Source organism: Eleginops maclovinus, chromosome 2, assembly GCF_036324505.1.
Source record: "Eleginops maclovinus isolate JMC-PN-2008 ecotype Puerto Natales chromosome 2, JC_Emac_rtc_rv5, whole genome shotgun sequence".
Taxonomy (NCBI): domain Eukaryota; kingdom Metazoa; phylum Chordata; class Actinopteri; order Perciformes; family Eleginopidae; genus Eleginops; species Eleginops maclovinus.
Window position 1 is genome coordinate 10275723 of NC_086350.1, and position 18395 is coordinate 10294117.

Consider the following 18395-nt stretch of genomic DNA (forward strand, 5'->3'; position numbering starts at 1 on the left):
TTGTTCTATTTTGTGCTTCTATAACATGTCTTCTTTCAGACAAGTAGAACTAAAATAACCAAAATAGATATTAATTTGTTTATTTGAATACACTTTGTTTTTTTTGAGACTATACAGATTTCAGTAGCAATTACATACAGTTTCCTATATTCCTAAGCTATTCAGTGATGGTTTCGTTTATATATCAACCATTGTCTTACCAAAAATATGTTAAAAAATAAACGTGTTGTTTTTCTAATTGCTGATGACAGTATTATTTATGAAGTACTAAAAAGAGAATCCAAAAATCCCTCCTGATCAGATTTCTGTTCCATGCAAATTAGCATTCATCATTTGCACATTAAGAATACAATTTAAAGGTAACTTATGTTATGTTAGTAATCAATTGCGAAACGCCATGTTGATATCATTAAGTGTACCCATTCCTTTGTTGTGTCGCCATTCATGGTTTAAATAAAGTTCCGTAAACACAAACGGAAGTGACATCACTACCCAGCCTTGGCCAGTCTGCTGAATCAAAACAATGGCCGACTTGCAAGCTAGCATTTTACCTCTTATGATCTTTTTAACAGATTAACAATAGACTTTCCCTGACTCTGTTTAAGAAACTCTTACTGGGATGGATAGATGATTAAATCAGTTCATTAAGAAAGAAACAAAACTACTTCCCGGACCCTCTTCTCGGTGTCAAAATGAGCGATGTTGTGGAGAAAACCCTGACAGCTCTGCCGGGTCTGCTGTCTCTAGACTCACAGCCTGGATCCACTAAACTGTCCTCCAGCTCAAAGCTAGGAAACCTCATCAGAGGGATCACTGAGTTAACCTCCAAACATGTAAGTCCGTCCCAAAAAACTGGAGCTTAGGAGAAATAAGATGTGGGTTGTTGATCATGTGCTCTAACGTTAGCTTAGGGCTAACCAATAAAGGGGCATTTGTGTTTGAATCGACTTACTCAATGGCTTTTATATTCTGTTTGTATTATATTCCTGACGATTTGGAGTGATTTACAGACACCCTCTCTGATGTTGTTATTGTCACGTGGTACCACAGGTGAAATCAGAGCTGGGACTATTTTAATAACTTGTTATTGCTGGTGCGTTCATGTGCTTTTTATAAACTCAGATATTTGAAATGTGTTTAGAGTCATCTGCCAATATGCTGTGCATTCACTCACTGGGTTGCAGAAAAGTTAAACCTGAAGGAAAATATGGATGTTGTTAAAAAGTGTTGCTACTGTTCTTAAGCCAATTATACAGTCCTTGGTTTTGTAATGTCCCACAAAAACCTGAACGCACCTATCAGGAATGAGTTACAGTGAATGTTACTAACTAGATGTAATATAACTTATGTTCACTTTGAGGTATTGGCTATCTCTATAAGCACTAGAACGTGTCTTTCATTGTACACTAACATCGTATACTGACTGGTAATGGTAAAGAAAAAGCTATGTATTTGTTATTGTCGATTTACTAACAACTTTATTTAAATATATTTTGAAAAGACAGATTAGACTGTGAATGTCAAGGAAAACATCACAAAATGATAGCTGACCTTCCGCTACAAAAGTTGTTTAATACTTTTGAGATTCTGATGTAGTTCATCAGCTGAAGTATGTCATTATGATGGTTTTGTCAACATAAACAAGCATGTTCTCTGTATGTGATGATCATTTTGTTTCCGCTTTTACAGGAGGAGGAAAAACTGATTCAACTTGAACTAACATCCATCAAAGAACAGGTTTCCTCCCCCAACACATCCATGGTACAAATCACATTATTTTCAATGTGGTCATTAAGAAAGCAGATAATTGAAATAGGTCTATTGGCGAATAAAATTATTGCTGTGTTTTTCACTTATTCCTTGCGTCCTCATCTGATTCAGAGGCAGATGAAGGAGCTCATGGTGAGAGCGATCTACTGTGAAATGCTCGGATATGAGTCTTCCTTCAGCTATATTCATGCCATCAAACTGGCTCAACAAGGCACCGCGCTGGAGAAAAGAGTCGGTATGTTCTTTTGACGCTATAACTTATTCCTGTTTTTGCAATACTCCGTTAGTCTCATGATCAACACAAGGTGCATGATTAGCATCTTTCTAGGTTCAATAATTATCTCTTTTAAAACGTCTTTGACCTAAGTTTAATGTATCTTCCTATACTGCTTTGGGCAAAAAACGTTTCTATGCTCTGACTTTCAGGTTATCTGGCAGTGTCTTTGTTTCTGAACGAAAGTCATGAGCTGCTTCTTCTTCTTGTAAACACTGTATTAAAGGTAAGTGTTTAGTTTTAATGTATTTGTTATCTGCTGTGTTGGCACAAGGTGTTAATGTATGTTGTGTTTCCAGGATCTACAGAGCACAAACCTAATTGAAGTGTGCATGGCTCTAACTGTTGTCAGCCAGATGTTTCCCAAAGATATGATTCCTGCAATCCTTCCTCTAGTGGAGGAGAAACTTAATCACCCAAAGTAAGAAAAGCTCTTTGACTTTCAAGTCAGTTTTACTTACCAATATGTGTTCAACTGTGTCAATCTTTTGACTGTTACGGTTTCTTCTTATCTATTTGCAGAGAAATCATTCGAAGGAAAGCAGTCCTGGCACTGTATAAATTCTACCTAATAGCACCGAATCAAGTTCAACACATCCACAACAAGTTTCGCAAAGCTCTTTGTGACAAGGATCCCGGCGTCATGACGGCTTCACTACACATCTACTTACAGCTGATCGAGGTAATTTGTTTTTCTGGACTCTGGACCTTCTGCTTTGATCTCCTGATCCAGTTTCGTCACTGCTTTTTCTTTTTGTTACAGGAGAATCCAGAAGGTTATAAAGACCTGACAACAAGTTTTGTCACCATACTGAAGCAAGTGGTGGGAGGAAAACTGCCCATGGATTTTAACTATCACAGTGTCCCTGCTCCATGGCTGCAAATTCAGCTTCTCAGAATACTATGCTTACTTGGGAAAAACGACCAGAGGTAAATAATGCTTGTTTCTCTCCAATGAATCTGCGTGTTTATGCCTTGATGTTTTTGTGCTCAAATCTTTGCAGTTACATCTTTTGAGTTTGTTCTTTGTTTGACAGCACAAGCGAGATCATGTATGAAGTCCTCGATGAGTCTTTACGAAGAGCAGAGATTAATCACAACATCACTTATGGTATGTCACATTTAAAGTACTCTTTTGGTAAATTTGGTTGCTTGAAATCATTTCCGTAATGTCTTTAATGACTCGTTGAAATCTTTCTATATTTCCAGCAATATTATTCGAGTGTGTAAAATGTATTTACACAATTCATCCCAAATCTGAACTTTTGGAAAAAGCTGCAAAGTGCATTGGCAACTTTGTTCTGTCACCGAAGATTAATCTCAAATATCTCGGTAAGATTTAATGAAAGTATTTGATTTCAGTTTTTTCCTTTTCTTTAACAATCAATATTTTAGATAATTAGTAATAATTTAGATTTATTTATTGCCTCTGTAGGCTTGAAGGCCCTTACCTACGTGGTCCAGCAGGATCCTAAACTGGCCCTACAGCATCAGATGACCATCATCGAGTGTCTCGATCACCCCGACCTCATCATCAAGCGTGAGGTGAGGCAGATACTGCTGTAGTCTGGATTAAGGTGTCTTAGTATCGTGGACTTTATTTGTCTTGTTCTGTTCTCTTGTAGACACTGGAGTTACTCTTTCGGATCACCAATGCCCAGAATGTCACAGTCATCGTCGATAAGATGCTGGAGTTTCTGCGTGTCAACAAAGACGACTACACCACCATTGACCTGGTGGGGAAGGTGGCAGAACTGGCAGAAAAATATCCTTTAATGTAAACATATTTACCTTTTGTTGCCCCACTGCTCCCAGAAAATTAGAAAACCCTTAAAAAGACAACAGTCTGATAATTGAGCTGCTTTAAATATTGAGTAAAAGAACCTCCAACTGGAATGACTTCTCTTATTCAAAAAGGGAAATGTGCTATATATAGTCTCATCATGGAGGTGAAGAAGTTACTTTCTTAAAAGATAAGGTTCCTGTTTTCAATTACGTAAACACAGGACAAAAAGGCAGTTGTTCAGGCCTATAAGAACGAACCAACAGTACTGTTTCAGAAGATTGGGAGCTCACAGTCTTGACAAACAAGCCTTTTGGTTGTTTAATAGAAGAGGTACAGAATCTGTTAATAATTATTTATACCTCGTTTGTTCATAATTATTGGGTTAATTGTTTTCCTATGAACCGTTATACATATGCACCTGACAATGAGTGGTTCATTGAGACCATGAGCACGGTGTTTTCAGTGGGAGGAGACACAATGCAGCCTGACATCCCAAACAGCTTCCTTAAATTGCTGTCTGAAGGTGATATACCCACACTCCCATTATTCAGTGTTTGTTGTTCTATTTCGGTTCAGTCATTTGATACTGGTGTCTATTATAAGTGTGGAATGCTAATTTATCCTCGTATGTCCCAGGATTTGACAGCATGGAGGAAGACAGGAAGTTGAGGCTGTTTGCTGTGGATTCGTATGTTTCTCTGCTGCAAGAAGAGCCGGGCAAACTGCCTCAGCGCTTCCTCCAAGTCATCAGCTGGGTGAGTGGTGTTTGCACAAAGAGCAAGTTGTATAATTGTTGTGAAATGATAAGAAGAACAAAAAGCAGCTTGACCAAAAAGGACGAAAAGGTCTGGTTCAATTCAAACTCCACTTTACAATATCCAGGCATTAAAAAGAGCAGTGCAATTTAAAATAAGATAAACTACAGAACAGGAATACTGTTTTGTCCCGAGGAGAAATTAGTTCCAAAAAATGTTTGCAATCCCCTAGATAAGAACCATATCATTTAAACGTGGAAATGCTCTAAAAGATCATAAATAATGAGTGGCTAAGTTACTCAGATAGGGAATTAATATGATAGTGTTAGGCTCCAGATGATCAAAGCTGAGTCATGCTGTTTGTGTCTGCTCATGGATGATCAGACATGGTTTCAGGAAGCTCACAGGGTTCTGAGAGGGCTGCAGTGGCCATCAAGAGTTTCAAACTTGTCCAGCAAGATCACAATATCAATTTGCTAAATCTACAGTAAATATCTACTACTTTGTACTACCATGTACAGGTCCTCGGTGAATACTCCTATTTGAGAGAGGACCTCGAAGTGGACACAGTCCTGAGGTTGCTGGCCAAGCTGTTGGACATGAAGACCACCAGCAGTGAGACCAAGAGCTGGGTCCTCATGGCAATGACTAAGCTCTGTGAGGGGGGGGCAGGTGTCTCTGTGGCCCGGGAGGTTTCTGAAACATACAGCAGCTCTTTGGACACGGTGCTGAGGCAGAGGGCTCAGGAGCTGCAGCACCTCAGCCAGGACTCTGAGATGCGAGCCCGGGTGTTACCCCGAAACGCCGGCCTGGATCCCCTGGAGGTAACATGCAGGGCTGCAGAACTACAATCATGATGTTTAATTGTAGGGTTTTTATTAATGTAATGTTGTTTTCCAGCAGTATTCCTAGAAACAGATTGCATTAAAGCATTAGATCTGATCCTGTTGAAACTTGTGGAAAGTGTTTTGTGTCTTGTCACCACAGGGTACGATGTTTCTTTGTACTTCCTTCTCTCTGGCAGAGTTAAGTGCTCATTATCCAATGTTTGGAACACTGAACTAGCATACACTTGCCCACCATAACAAACATCTAAATTACATTAATGTTTGTATTCATCCTTTCAAATCCTGTCTAGGCCTGTTTAAAGTAATCTAATGGGTTTCGTTTAAACTGCATTCAGTATCGGATGGAAGTAGAGAACAATAATAATATTCTTAATACACAGGTGCTTCCTCTAGCCACTTTTGTGGTCTTTTGTTGCACAACTAAGAGTTAAAATAACGATCAGGATGACTTATTGCAAGCACAAAGGTAACTTATTTAGTCCTGCAGAACTCTTCGGAATGATCTTAGGATCCCCATTAAAGGAGAAGTCTAACATGTTGTTGTTGTTGTTGGTTTCCAGGTGGATTCCTCTCTTTCATTTCTGGATGGATTTGTGTCAGAGGCGTTGGCTGCTGGCGCTGCTCCATACAAGCCTCCGCATCAACGGCAGGAGGAACTAGCTCAGGCCAAAGGTGAAACATTGACCTTCAGATTGTGGCAGATTTGGCAGCATACGCTCTGCTTTGTTTTTATTTGTGCTGACTGTGTTGTCCTCCTCAGCGTTGAGCCTGGAGCCATACGGTCTGTCCCTGCCCATCAGCATGTCCTCCTGCTGCATCACAGACAGACAGTCTCCCACACTGCTGTCCATAAGCTCCGGTCTGTCAGGCAATAGCAATGACCTCTCTTACAGAGGAGGGTATGTACACACACACACACACACACACACACACACACACACACACACACACACACACACACACACACACACACACACACACACACACACACACACACACACACACACACACAACATAAGCTTACACACAAATGCACAACTGGTTTATTGCTCATACTCTTGATTTCTGTTCCATCTCCTCTAGTCTGAAGCTGGATGGTGTGAAGAGGGTGTGGGGGAGGGAGGGCTACCTGGCGCAGAGGGAACCTGTGGAGGAGTCTGCCCACGTCGAGGTCCCCAGTCCCCTCCGGTCTCCAAGCCAGCAGGGAGGGGCTGGCGGGTCACATAGCCACACCCCTACACACACTCCCACCCCTGAGCCCGAACTAGAGAAACAGCAGCTGGCCTCTTCGCTGTTTGTCGGCCTCGCCTCCCAAAGCTCTGTGTGTCTGGTGAGCTCTTGAGTTCTTTCAGTTTAAGGTGGGAATGCACAGTTTGAAGTGAAGATGCAAGGAGGATAGATTTGCCTGATATTGTATGTCTAATATCAGATTAAATGAAGATGTAAGCGTCTTCATTTGGCAGCTTGAAGAAATGTAGTGTGAAGCAGCTGCAGACAGGTGACATATCAATCTGGTGCTTAATGCAACTTCACAGAATTCTAAATTTAGGGGGATGCAGGATTAATGTTTTAAAACTAATTATTTTATTATTTATTTATCTGCTAATAATTTCCTCAATCAATTCATCAATTTCATATATAAAATGTCAAGAACATTTGGAGAATCCTCTAAGACAGAGTCTGAGCTGACATCTTTAAGTGGCTTTTCCAAATTCTTTCCCAAAAAGTTTTATAAAAATAGTTAGAATTTCATCATTTCAGCTCTATTTCCCACTGATGTTGAAGCCCTTTTGAAAATTTTGCGAACCTTTTAATAAATATAAAGCACAAATCATGCACCGTATTTCTGAAAGTGCTTCTGTTATAACTTCTTCTGTTTAACAGATGGGAAAATCTGAGCCGACACCTCAGCGATTCAGAAGAAAAGCCAATAGTCCGGCCTCATCTTCTGCTGCCAGCGAGAAACAATCCAACTCCATGGTCTCTGCTCCGAGCACAGTGGATAACTTGATGTTTAACAACCTCCTGGACTCCCACATCACCTCCGAGCCGGCCGTTTCTTCTCTCGAACAGACGCCACAACTCTCTCAGGGCCTCGTTGCTGCTAACGGCAGCTGTGATGAAGAGTTACCTGACAGTGACGTAAATGGAAGTAGCCCCTCTCTGATCGGGGATGACCCCGTGGTTGCAGCTGAATTAGCTCCACATGAAGAGCCACCTAAAGACTTGTTGCTCAGTTCTTGCCTTCCTGCAGAGCTCTCTGGGCTCTCTCACTCAGAAATCACTCCTCTGTGCTCCGACCAAATCCTGGATCTCTCCGCCTGTCACGTGCAGAAAGAGGATGCTTTAGTGCTGGTGGTATTCATTTACAACTCGTCTGACTCTGACATCCAACAGATTCTACTGGAGCTGGACTCAGAAGAACTTGAGGTACAGTAATTATCGAGCACATCAATTTCATTTCAAAATAAAATTGAGGAAGTTCCTTTATCCACTCCTTTCCCCACCAATACAAATTAGAGCGGCAGGCTCTTCAGACATTTCAAACAACAGCCTAAAACATACTTTTTTAAATGTGACTTTTAATTAGTATTAACCCCCTTATATTGGTCTTTATTGTATTGTTTATTGTTATTGATTTATGACTTTTATATGTATTTTTTTACAGTTATTATTTGTATTTATTAATTGTGTCTTATTTCTGTTACTTTTACCAAGTGGGTTATCTGGGTTTTACTTCAGGATTTTTAAATCGTATTTATTCTCCCGCTGATTTTACCGTTTTTTAATCATGTATACCATTTTCACATTTTGGATGTGTGCTAATATGTTTATACCTGTTTGTTTTGTGTTGTGATCCAAATTGTTAAAGCACTTCAAGCTGCTTCCTTAGTAGGAAAAGTTCTAAACAAAGAAATCGTTGCTATTATAATTATAACTATATTAAATGGCATTGTGTTGTCATGTGTGTTTCAGGTATCCTGTGAGTCTGACAGTGCAGTGCAGGAGGCGACGGGCCACAGTGTAGCAGTGTGTCAGTATTCCCTGTCTGTGAAGAGGCCTTCAGTCCACGTTGAACTGGTTGGGATGGTTTCTTACCAGTTTCCGGTCGGGACGCCTCAGTCAGTGCAGTTCTCGTACAAACTGCCTCTATCCAGCTTCATCAGGTGATTTATTAGTTTTCTTTTTTGACATTTCGGTGCCAAAGTGATTAGTTTCTGACTGTAATTTCACGTTTCCCTCAGACCTATGACCGTGTCCACAGAGGAGTATGGGACAATGTGGCTGGACTTCTCTCATGACACAAAGCAGAACCTGACGCTGATCAGTGACGACCAAGAACCTCTCACAGCCACTCTGAGTGTGCTGAAAAAGAAACTCCAGCTTCATGTCGTGGAAATCATTGGTGAACACACATTAAGCCATTGCTAATTCACACTTGTAACTTCTTTTCTATTATTTTAGGGCATCTCAAATTGACCTTTATATGTGCTACAGTATTTGACTAATGATTGATATGTGTATTACTGATATGTTTACTTTTTCATTTCATGCAATTTCTGAATAAATAACCTTTTTAATTGTCCTTACAGGCATGGAGGGTATTGTAGCTTGCCGTCTCCTGCAGGATCAGCCGTGTCTGATGCACTGTCGTATGCATGCCGGGACTATGGCCGTGTGGCTGCGTTCTCCAGTCCCTGACCTTCCCGACTGCCTGATGTACTTCTGTCAGAGAGCCTTACAGGAGCACTGACCCCCCCCCCAGCTGCATCCCGAACACTGACACTGCTGAGCAACACGCGCACCCGACCCTAAAACACTGAAGAGGAAGGTACACAGCGCAGATGCAACTCGTCTTTATACTACGGTGTTTACCATCTGTTTATCTCTTCCACTACAACTAACTACAATGTTCTGTCCATGAAGCATTTATTTTTAATAGTTAAACCGGTGTAAGTATTCACAGAATAAGAAAGACATGGCTGGTAAATAATAACCTCAGGGCCAAGAGTTTTTAACCTACTGTAGGCATTTGATGTTTAAGAATAACAATAATGTCTTGAGATTTTGACAGGGCTACATGATGACTTGAATACTTCTATGGTTGAAACACTGTTAGGGAAGGAAATAATAAGTATACATTTCTTGGTATGAAAGGAAAATCATGAATTTCTACAGAAAGTTTTGTGCTGCCGACCTGCATGCTGAATACTAAAATATCATGTCCTGCTTTCTGATTCGTGAAACGATTTATATAAAATCAGCTTCATTTTCTAGGCTAGAACAATCTTAACAGTGAAGCCCATTTGTAAATCAGACAAGAAGTAGAAGAAGAAACGGAGGCTATGCTGATTGAAGCACTGACACAAGGACACATGCATAGGGTTGGTGGATGGTATTTATAAGGTGTTTTAAAGAGAAGCACAGGAAAGATATTGATTGGTATATCTTTGAAGAGTACCAAATTAAATGTATATATTTTTCCTGGTTAGGAATCAAACCTAACAAACCATAACAGGAACGTTTGAAATACTTTAACTCCACCTGCTCATAAATGTTTACATCCCTGTTTGTCTCTGAGTCTTAAGGACTGCATTACGCTGACACTGACGGCAGCAGTTACACATATTTCTCACATCTATGACGAAAGAATGTTGTCTTAAAAATAGCGGTGATTATTTCACTCTTCCATGTCCTTATTGTCCATTAATGTGAGGCGCGTTTCAGTTTTCCCTCATGTTTTGCAGCCTTCTGCGTGATATGGTGATCTATGCATCCATGTTTCTGTCAGTTTCAGTGAAAGGTGGATTTTAGTGGTCTTTGATTATTATATTTTTGTATCAATGCAGTATTAAAAACATATTTATTGGATTTATATTCTTACAGAAAATATTTTATATTAATTTCTCTGAAAGAAAGAAAGGCTTCGTTTGATCGTGCTGTGACAGATCTGACTTGTCTCAGCCTGTTTCATTTTATTCAACCTGAAGGGAAGTTCTTTGTGGCCTGTGTCCTCCCTGACTTGAGAAAAAAGCAAGTTAACAATGTGTGTGAAACTCAACTCTAACCCAACGCCTTATGATCTAATGCCAGGACGGCGTGTTTGATTTGTGCCTGTGGTACAGAGAAAATCAATGTTTCTCAGAGTGCCTGTCACTGCATTCTGCTAACTTATGAATAAATACACATGTAAATAAACTTTATGACTCAATTATTACTCATTCATTCAAATCAGAAAAAGAAAATGGGAAATTAAATAGGAAACAAAACACCAAATGTAAGAAAAATGTTAGTGATTTTATTTCCTGCCTTTGTTTCAGTTTACGTTTATATTCATTGAGAGCATAAAAGAAATGATCTCCGACTCTCATTTTTTCAGATAGAGAAGATAGAGGTTATGGTTTTTCACCTCATCATAATAATGAATATATACACTTAATATTTTACATACTCTAACATTTGCATCTAAATGTACTCGATACACCATACTTTAACTATACACAGAAACTATTGTATTCTGTAGACTTCAACATGTATATTTAAACGTCAAAAGTGTTTAAAACAGTTACCCCCTTTGCTAAAGGGAACTACAGCAGCCCTGAGAGGCAAGTGAGAAAAAAAACATCCATTTTAAATTTCCGAAGCCTGATCTCTCTGCCACAAGAGGCTGAAGTGCACCTCTCCCTTAATTCTAAATAACATTCTAAACAATCCAGATTTTGTCCAGATGTCTTTTGATTTCCCCATGATCTCAAGAGATTATCTTGGCCATTAGTTTTGCTCTCCTATTTCAAAGATCGAACATTTTTTAAGAAATCTGCAAACCTTTCTTTTGCCCATGCTTCAGTAATAAACAGCAGAGAAAACCGAGACAATGGGGGGGTATTTTGAAAATGGATCACCAGCATCTCTGGGCTTCCATAGAAAACACAAATGGATACAAAACACATCAACAGATATTTTAAGGACAGGTTGGAACAAGGATTAGTGTGAAAAGCAAATTACACAAAAGCAAGTTGGCAACACATCACATTTTATTTACTTTAAAACTGCTTAATATCATCCTGTCCATCCTGTCCATCCTGTTTTTATTACTCTGCATCCCAAGGCCTGGAAAAGCAAACCTTCTCTGCTCTGTATAACCTTCAACGTCATTAAAGTCAAAGAAGAACAAACATCTGATGTGACTTCACAAACTTAGTACAAACTTTGAAATGACAGATTATAACATTTTGACTAAGAAATATTTTGTTATGCTTCAAACTTTTCCATATTTTAGTTGTTCCCCCCAAATAACCCCTGCATGCGCCTCAGTGCCGCCTGTGTGAGTTCATGCTGTCCGAGGGATGAAGCGCATGGCCAGGCTGTGCTCGTCCTCCACCGGCTGCTGCGACAGGTTGTTGGTCTGCCTGATGCTGTCGAGGGTGCAGCCTTGCCGAGGACACACGGTGTATCGAGACAACAAGGTCACCAGGATGGCCTTCATCATCACCATGGCGATGTGTTTGCCCACGCAGGAGCGAGGCCCGCAGCCGAAGGCTGGAAGAAGCGACTGGGCACCTGCCAGACAAAGGAGGTAAACACTGAGCCAGGGGTGTCCAAACTACGGCCCGGGGGCCAAATGTGGCCCGCAGGCCATTTTGAATCGGCTCTCTGCAAATTCTTATAGTATAATGCAATATGGCCCACAAATGAAACTTTTGCTTGTCTTATATTGTACTTCTCAAATATATATGTTACAAATACATTAATGAGCCCAATCAAAAATTCAGTCGTTTAAAATTTAAAACATTTTCTAACAAATCTTAGTTGATATAAAAAAAAGCCCAATAACTTGTTTCTATAACAAGCTTGAAATTGAACCTTCATATTTACTCTTAATGTCAGCAATCTGAAGCTTCTGTTTTAAGGAATGAGCTGCCAACAAAATAAATGAAACCCTAAAGACGGACGGGATGTGGGCTGTTTTTTTCTGAAAGCGTTTTCAAGTATCGTGCATTATTCACCTACATTTGATCTGTTTGTTAACTTATAACTTAACTTTTGAGGCAATATTCACCTCTATAAGTGGCCCAGCTCTCCGTGTATTTTTCTGTATGATGCCCTCTGTGAAAAAAAGTTTGGACACCCCTGCACTGAGCCGTTGTCTCTGTTTATAGAGCCGCGTAATATTCAGATGACTTACTGTTTTGTCAAAGTTCATCAGGCTGAACTCTTCGGGTTTGGGGAAGAATTCAGATTTATGCATCAGACCGATGTTGAGAATGATGTTGGTGCCTTTTGTAATTTTAATGCCATCGATGCTGTCATCTTCCAGAGCTTTTCTCATGGTGAAGTCAACCACTGGGTGAAACCTCAAAGACTCATTGATGAAACTCTCCAACACTTTCATGCTTTGATAATCAATGTTTTCATCTTTCTCACCTGGAAATGAAAAAGAAGCATTTTTTTTAGCTGTCATTGAGAGAAACTGAGATTTATGAATCACAAATGCACTCACTTATAATAGTGTTCATCTCCTCCACTATCCTCAGCTCCACGTCTGGGTTTTGTTTCAGCAGCATCAGCATGAAGAAGAGGCTGATGGAAAGTGTGTCAGGTGCTGCAATCACCATCTCGAGCACACACTGCCTAACGTTATCCGCCGTAAGCTCTCCGACATTCTGTTCAAAAGAAAATGAAAGTACTCAGTAAACACATGACATGATCAGGATGGAAACTATAGGATTGTTGGTATAGATCATTTAAAGAGAGACACCTGAGCAAAGATCAGCTCTGTTGCAAAGTCAAGATCTTCATCCAACTTTTCAGACTCATTTATAATCTTCCTTTTCGTTTCAAGAAGGCTCTTCATCACATCTTGCAGCTCCTGGCTGTTGGCACAAAAATCAACAGAGAGATTAGCTTCAAGAGACCACGAGGTAAATGTTAAGTTGTTGTGTTGGGATGCGGATCTTACGCTGCTGTCTTGTGCTTGTTGTACAGCCATCCAATCTTGAAGAAGATATCAGGCTTTATAAGAACTGTTTGCCAGGTCTCAAAGTAGTTTTGGATTTTCTGCAGCAGGTCCTTTTCTGAGTTATAAGGGAGCCAAAAATCAGTCATGAGGTGCAATGCCAGAATTTAAAATACAATTTGCTGGCATTCACGGTTTATAAAATGTGCAGCTGACCGTTGAGTGGCACCCTGAGGAAAAGCCTGTTGGAGATTTCCACCACTATGGCTCTCAGCAGATTGAGAGCGTCCACGTGTTGGGAGGGATCGGTCATCTCCTGTAGGAGGTCCAGGTGTTTGGCAGTGGAGCTCACACAGATTCCCACCGTCCTCTGGAGGCCGGGGCCTGTCAGAGCTGTAAAACAATTACAGCAGGACTTGTTATTTCCAGACTTTAATCTGCAGGGGTTGGAAGTGAGAGTAGATACACTTTATGTATGTTGAGAGCTCTCCTTTTATCCCTTGGAATTCTCTTGTCCTGGTATGTAACATGGCATTTATACCAAGACACAACCACACAAAGCTTGGTGATTCACTTTTTATATAGTATGCCTAATGTGGAAGCTTAAGGGTTTTTCTCTTTTGTATCATTGCAAGGTAAGGCAAGGCAAGTTTATTTATACAGCACCTTTCTACCCAAGGCAATTCAAAGTGCAGAAAATACAAATATGAACCTGATTGCAACCCAAATTGCATAATGGGGCCACAATAAACATTATGATTGAGTGAAAAGTCAAGGTTGGTTAAAATAATGTATTTACAAAGAAATAGGAGAAATAATGCTCCAAAAGCCTTGACTGCGTACTCTCTCGTGTAAGGTAATTGCTCACCTTTAGAAAAATAAGTCCTCACTTTACTCCAGAGCAGGACATCGCTGTTGAAGATTATTCCCCTCCCTTCCATCCCGACACACTCCAGCCCTTTCTTGCTCCCAAATCTGGCCGTGTAGTGGGCGCTCTTCAGAACATGATACACTGCTGAGGACCTGCAAGAAGCTTTCACTTACTACAGATACAACAGATAAAAATGTAAATGTAAAGAGTTGTTCCTTTCAGTAGACTTGCCTGCTCAGAATGAGGGTCTCCTCGCCATTAATCCAGACTCGGACCATGCTGCCATATTTTTTGTTGTAGTAGTTGCTTGCTGTTCCTATCCCAGTCCAGATGAATCTGCTGTAGGAGAGGAGAGGACCGAGCCCTGCAAAGAAGAAAGGACCTGCCAGAGAGAAATAGGTGATAAATCAATTGTGTGGTTCAATGTCTTAGAAGTCTTTATTTATGAAATCAGTAAACTATGATGTTAATGTATCAATAATGTGTTGCAGAAACCTTTACTTTTGCTTCATATTATGAACATTTACTGGGATTATCCAAATGCCAAAAACAGGAAACTAGAAAATATTATGTATCTGCTTGCACCTGTACACAATAGGACTTATCTTTACCAGTTATGTACAAGGGCGTCAGTAACATTTTGAAAGAAGTAGATGCAATTTCCTGGATTCTGGTGCATTTTACCACGTTTTTAGATTGAAAATGATCTCCATCCTTCATTGTTTTTCCTTGGAGCTGGCATGGTCTGCAATTACTGACTACTATTATGTTCTGGTGTAATACACAGAGGACTGACACCGATAACTTTTTTGGCACTTTATTCTCTATTTAATGAGAGCAAAAGATGAGGATTTTAAAAAAACAGAGTGAATTAGAAAATAATGAGGTAACTTTGAGGCAACATATAGCCCTAAATGAATGTCATGCAACAAAGTATCTCATACAAATTATGAGGAAACATAAAATGTGTACCTAGGAAAGAAGCTAGCAAAAGCTGGACATTTTGACTGTTGCTAAGGTATGTCTGTCCTTGATCCGACTTGCAACATAGTAAACTTGCCTTGTTGCGTGCGTGATGCGGCTGCGTGTAGGAAACCAGGAAAACGCGGAGTGGATTTCTATTGATATGGGTATTCCTGCTATGATAAAGTGGAACGGATTTGATTGTGAAGCAATGGAAAGAACGCTGGATTAAAAGGCAGTCATGCACTAGTATTTTTTATGGCAAATGTGGGGGGGTCCAAACGACTTTTTTTTTTAAGATGAGGGGGACGTGTCCCCCCCAAATTATATTGTGGCGACGCCCATGGTTATGTATCAGACCAGAAGTCTCTTACCAGGTATATGTGAGCGATGTGTTCGACTCCAGACAGTGAAGAGCAGCAATAGAAGAAGAAGAAGAAGAGCGGTGGTGACTTCTGACACCGTGTCGAACACCATCAGGCGGGGGATGAGTTTCTCCAGCGGCAGCATCCTCTTCATAAACACACCTGACCTCACTCAAAAAGCTGCTGTCTCCTTTCACCAGCGGACAACACACATTCCTCCATTAGTTAAAACAAAACAGAACAACATTAAACTGTATTCCTTTTAAATCACTTGTAATTCCTTGTCCTTGTATGTAACAGCACTGGTGCACAAAAAAAACAAAACTCGCCAAGCTTCTTCATGTTATTGAGACAGCTGGTTATCGAATGTCAATGTTGGGTGTAACGCGTTACAAAAGTAACGGAGTTACAGTAACGTATTACTTTTTGCTGTAACGTAGTATAACGCAATACTTCTGAAATGTGGGTAATATAATACCCGTTACAATTTTCAGTAACGCAGTTACAACACATTTTAACTCGAAATGATGAGGAGTTTTGTTTTTAAGAATTCATCAACATCGTGAGACATTCCGACACCAGAGAAACAATTGTGCCCGTAGAATAGTAAGGTGGTTTAGATGGCTGCAGAAACAGATTTGCGATTGAGAGCTGCAGGCTTGGAGAAAAGAAAAGAAAAACACACGAGTGCAGACAGGCCAAAGCCCCAGAAGGTAACTGCGAAGGTCTCGCTAGCACCGAGCCATCCAGTTAAACGCTTTCAAAGAAACTCCGGCACAGATGTCATCTTTACTGAAGTTTAATGAATTGGTGAAACTGTAAACGGAATACAGAAATAGAAACTGTTATGAACTGACCGGCTGACGAGCTGAATAAACAAAATACCCTACACAATGAGCTACGGCACGAATTGTCATTGTATTTATACAATCAACATCTAGCAAACAATATGTCTATGACACCACAGTTTGTCTGACAATTATACTCACAGACGATGCGTGAGCCAGCAGGAAATATAAAGAACAAGTTCTGCAGAGCAGAACGTCCATTAATAAAACAACCTAGTTTAGACATGAACTACACTTAGGATTAAACAAGCATGGACTGGCAGCAACCGCAATTGAAGATCATGCGGTAGTGCTACTTAACCACCACTAGGTGCCGCCCAAACACAGTCCAGTGGACACATATGCCATTATATATTAAGGGCAGAACACTCCCCGCCTGGGGTCTTTAAACCCCCCATCAATTAACAAGAATCAGTCTCTGGAGACCGAAGCAGCACCACTTCTGTAACAGGACGAGAAAAGGTCCTCTTGGTTTCGTCCTTGGAGATCTCTACCTCGATCTTACGAACCACTCCATCCCTTCCTGGGAATATCTTTGTGATGAACTATCAACTCAGCAATCTCTACTGCGAGCACAGCCGCACACAGTTCAAGTCTTGGAATTGTGTGTCCAGGCTGGGGAGCCAACTTTGTCTTCCCAAAGATGAAGCCATGACTTTCATGGCTGGTCAGCTTGATATAGGCCACTGCTGCGATTGCTGTCACTGAAGCGTCTCCGAAGACACAGAGATCTCTTGTTTTAGCCCCTGCAGTCAAAAAGGTTGCGTAAGGGCAAGACTCCTTCCATGTAGTCCAGTCATGCTCCATGTCTTTGGGGAGTGGCGCATCCCAGTCGTCTGTTTGCACGGTGAGCTTTCGGAGTTTACGTTTTCAGCGTACTGTTGCTGGTGCGAGAACCCAAGGGGGTCATAAAGACTGTTAACTGCAGACAGCACTCCTCTGCGAGTAAACAGCTTCTGGTGGTTTGCAATCCAGAACACGAAGGCATCTGTGCACATTTTCCAGGACAGCCCTAGGCGTCGTTGTGTAAGGAGCTCATCGGTGAAGAGGTCTAGGTTTCCAACATCCTTGGAACCAGAGCCATTGAAAAATATGTTTTGAAGGTGTCACCTTCTTTTTCAATGGCTCTGCTTGGAACGATCCTCAGGTGGGAATGCCTCGATGACTCTTGTGCGGTTTGATGCGACTTTGTGCAACCTGAGATAGAAGCTGCAAGCATTTTCTGCGCTAGGCAGAGTACACGGATGGCTTCTTCTTCGGTGTTGAAGGACTTCAGGGCATCGTCGACGTAAAATTTGCAGGTCAACAAGGCTTCTTGCATCACTGCCATAGTCAGTCTCAGCTTCCCCGTAAACCACCGTTAAGAACTCAGAGCGTGCCAGGGAACGATTGCTCTGCTCGTCCAGTATTGCATACATTTTCTTGGCCTCTTCCGAGCCACCAGCTGGATACATACTTAACACGCATATTCTTGAGCATGCTGGTGCGCTAACACCTTCACCACACACTTGAGTACACCTTGATGTGACCTCATGAAAATCTGCTTTGTCTTCCTCCCCGCCATGCTCTGAACAGGGAGGAGAGGGCTTAGGTTTCCAGACTGCTGGTCCTGGGTGTAGAACTGACACGTGCTCCCACATTCTATACATTTCACCTCATGCCAAGTTTACACTACACGATTTTTCGGCCGCTCCCAGACGGATTTTGGAGCTTGGGGACGAGTCGGCGCTAAATCGGCGTTAAATCAGCGCTCGACAGTCGGCGTTTGATCGTTATGTGTGAACTGCTCAAGAGCGAGGTGAGAGACTGCCCGACGCCGCCCGATTATCTAAGCTAAATATCTGGACATGTCGGCGAGTCCAAATCCTTAAATGTGAAAAGGGTTGTGCCTGGTAATGGGTGCGCCGATGAGCTACAGCCAATGAGAGCGCAAGACACGGGGTGAGGAAAAGCCCCGG

At 41.1% G+C, this 18395-nt stretch overlaps 2 protein-coding genes across 2 annotated transcripts; one reads left to right on the top strand and one right to left on the bottom strand.

Annotated features, from left to right (window-relative positions):
- Positions 1-516: 516 nt before the first annotated feature.
- ap4e1 (adaptor related protein complex 4 subunit epsilon 1) lies at positions 517-10632 on the top strand. The gene is made up of 21 exons (XM_063902424.1): positions 517-833; positions 1690-1761; positions 1882-2005; positions 2197-2270; positions 2344-2465; positions 2567-2726; positions 2808-2974; positions 3082-3155; positions 3254-3376; positions 3480-3589; positions 3670-3809; positions 4241-4353; positions 4467-4585; positions 5107-5409; positions 5994-6105; positions 6194-6332; positions 6517-6763; positions 7318-7863; positions 8410-8600; positions 8679-8839; positions 9027-10632. Exons 1-21 carry the CDS (start codon positions 693-695, stop codon positions 9185-9187), a joined length of 3399 nt encoding a protein of 1132 aa, XP_063758494.1. The 5' UTR covers positions 517-692; the 3' UTR covers positions 9188-10632.
- A 112-nt stretch (positions 10633-10744) lies between these two features.
- Positions 10745-17114, bottom strand: LOC134877208 (aromatase). The gene is given in 11 exon segments (XM_063902632.1): positions 10745-11970; positions 11973-11994; positions 12620-12858; positions 12935-13097; positions 13193-13307; positions 13394-13508; positions 13607-13783; positions 14259-14413; positions 14493-14643; positions 15599-16405; positions 16579-17114. Coding segments are annotated over 10 exon segments (1488 nt in total). The 5' UTR covers positions 15744-16405; positions 16579-17114; the 3' UTR covers positions 10745-11764.
- Positions 17115-18395: the final 1281 nt, after the last annotated feature.

Excerpts from the sequence above, each read along its gene's own strand:
- ap4e1 (XM_063902424.1), top strand. The coding sequence starts at position 693 with ATGAGCGATGTTGTGGAGAAAACCCTGACAGCTCTGCCGGGTCTGCTG. Across the intron at positions 2,006-2,196 it reads CGCGCTGGAGAAAAGAGTCG|GTTATCTGGCAGTGTCTTTG; the intron begins GTATGTTCTTTT and ends TCTGACTTTCAG. Across the intron at positions 2,727-2,807 it reads TCTACTTACAGCTGATCGAG|GAGAATCCAGAAGGTTATAA; the intron begins GTAATTTGTTTT and ends TTTTTGTTACAG.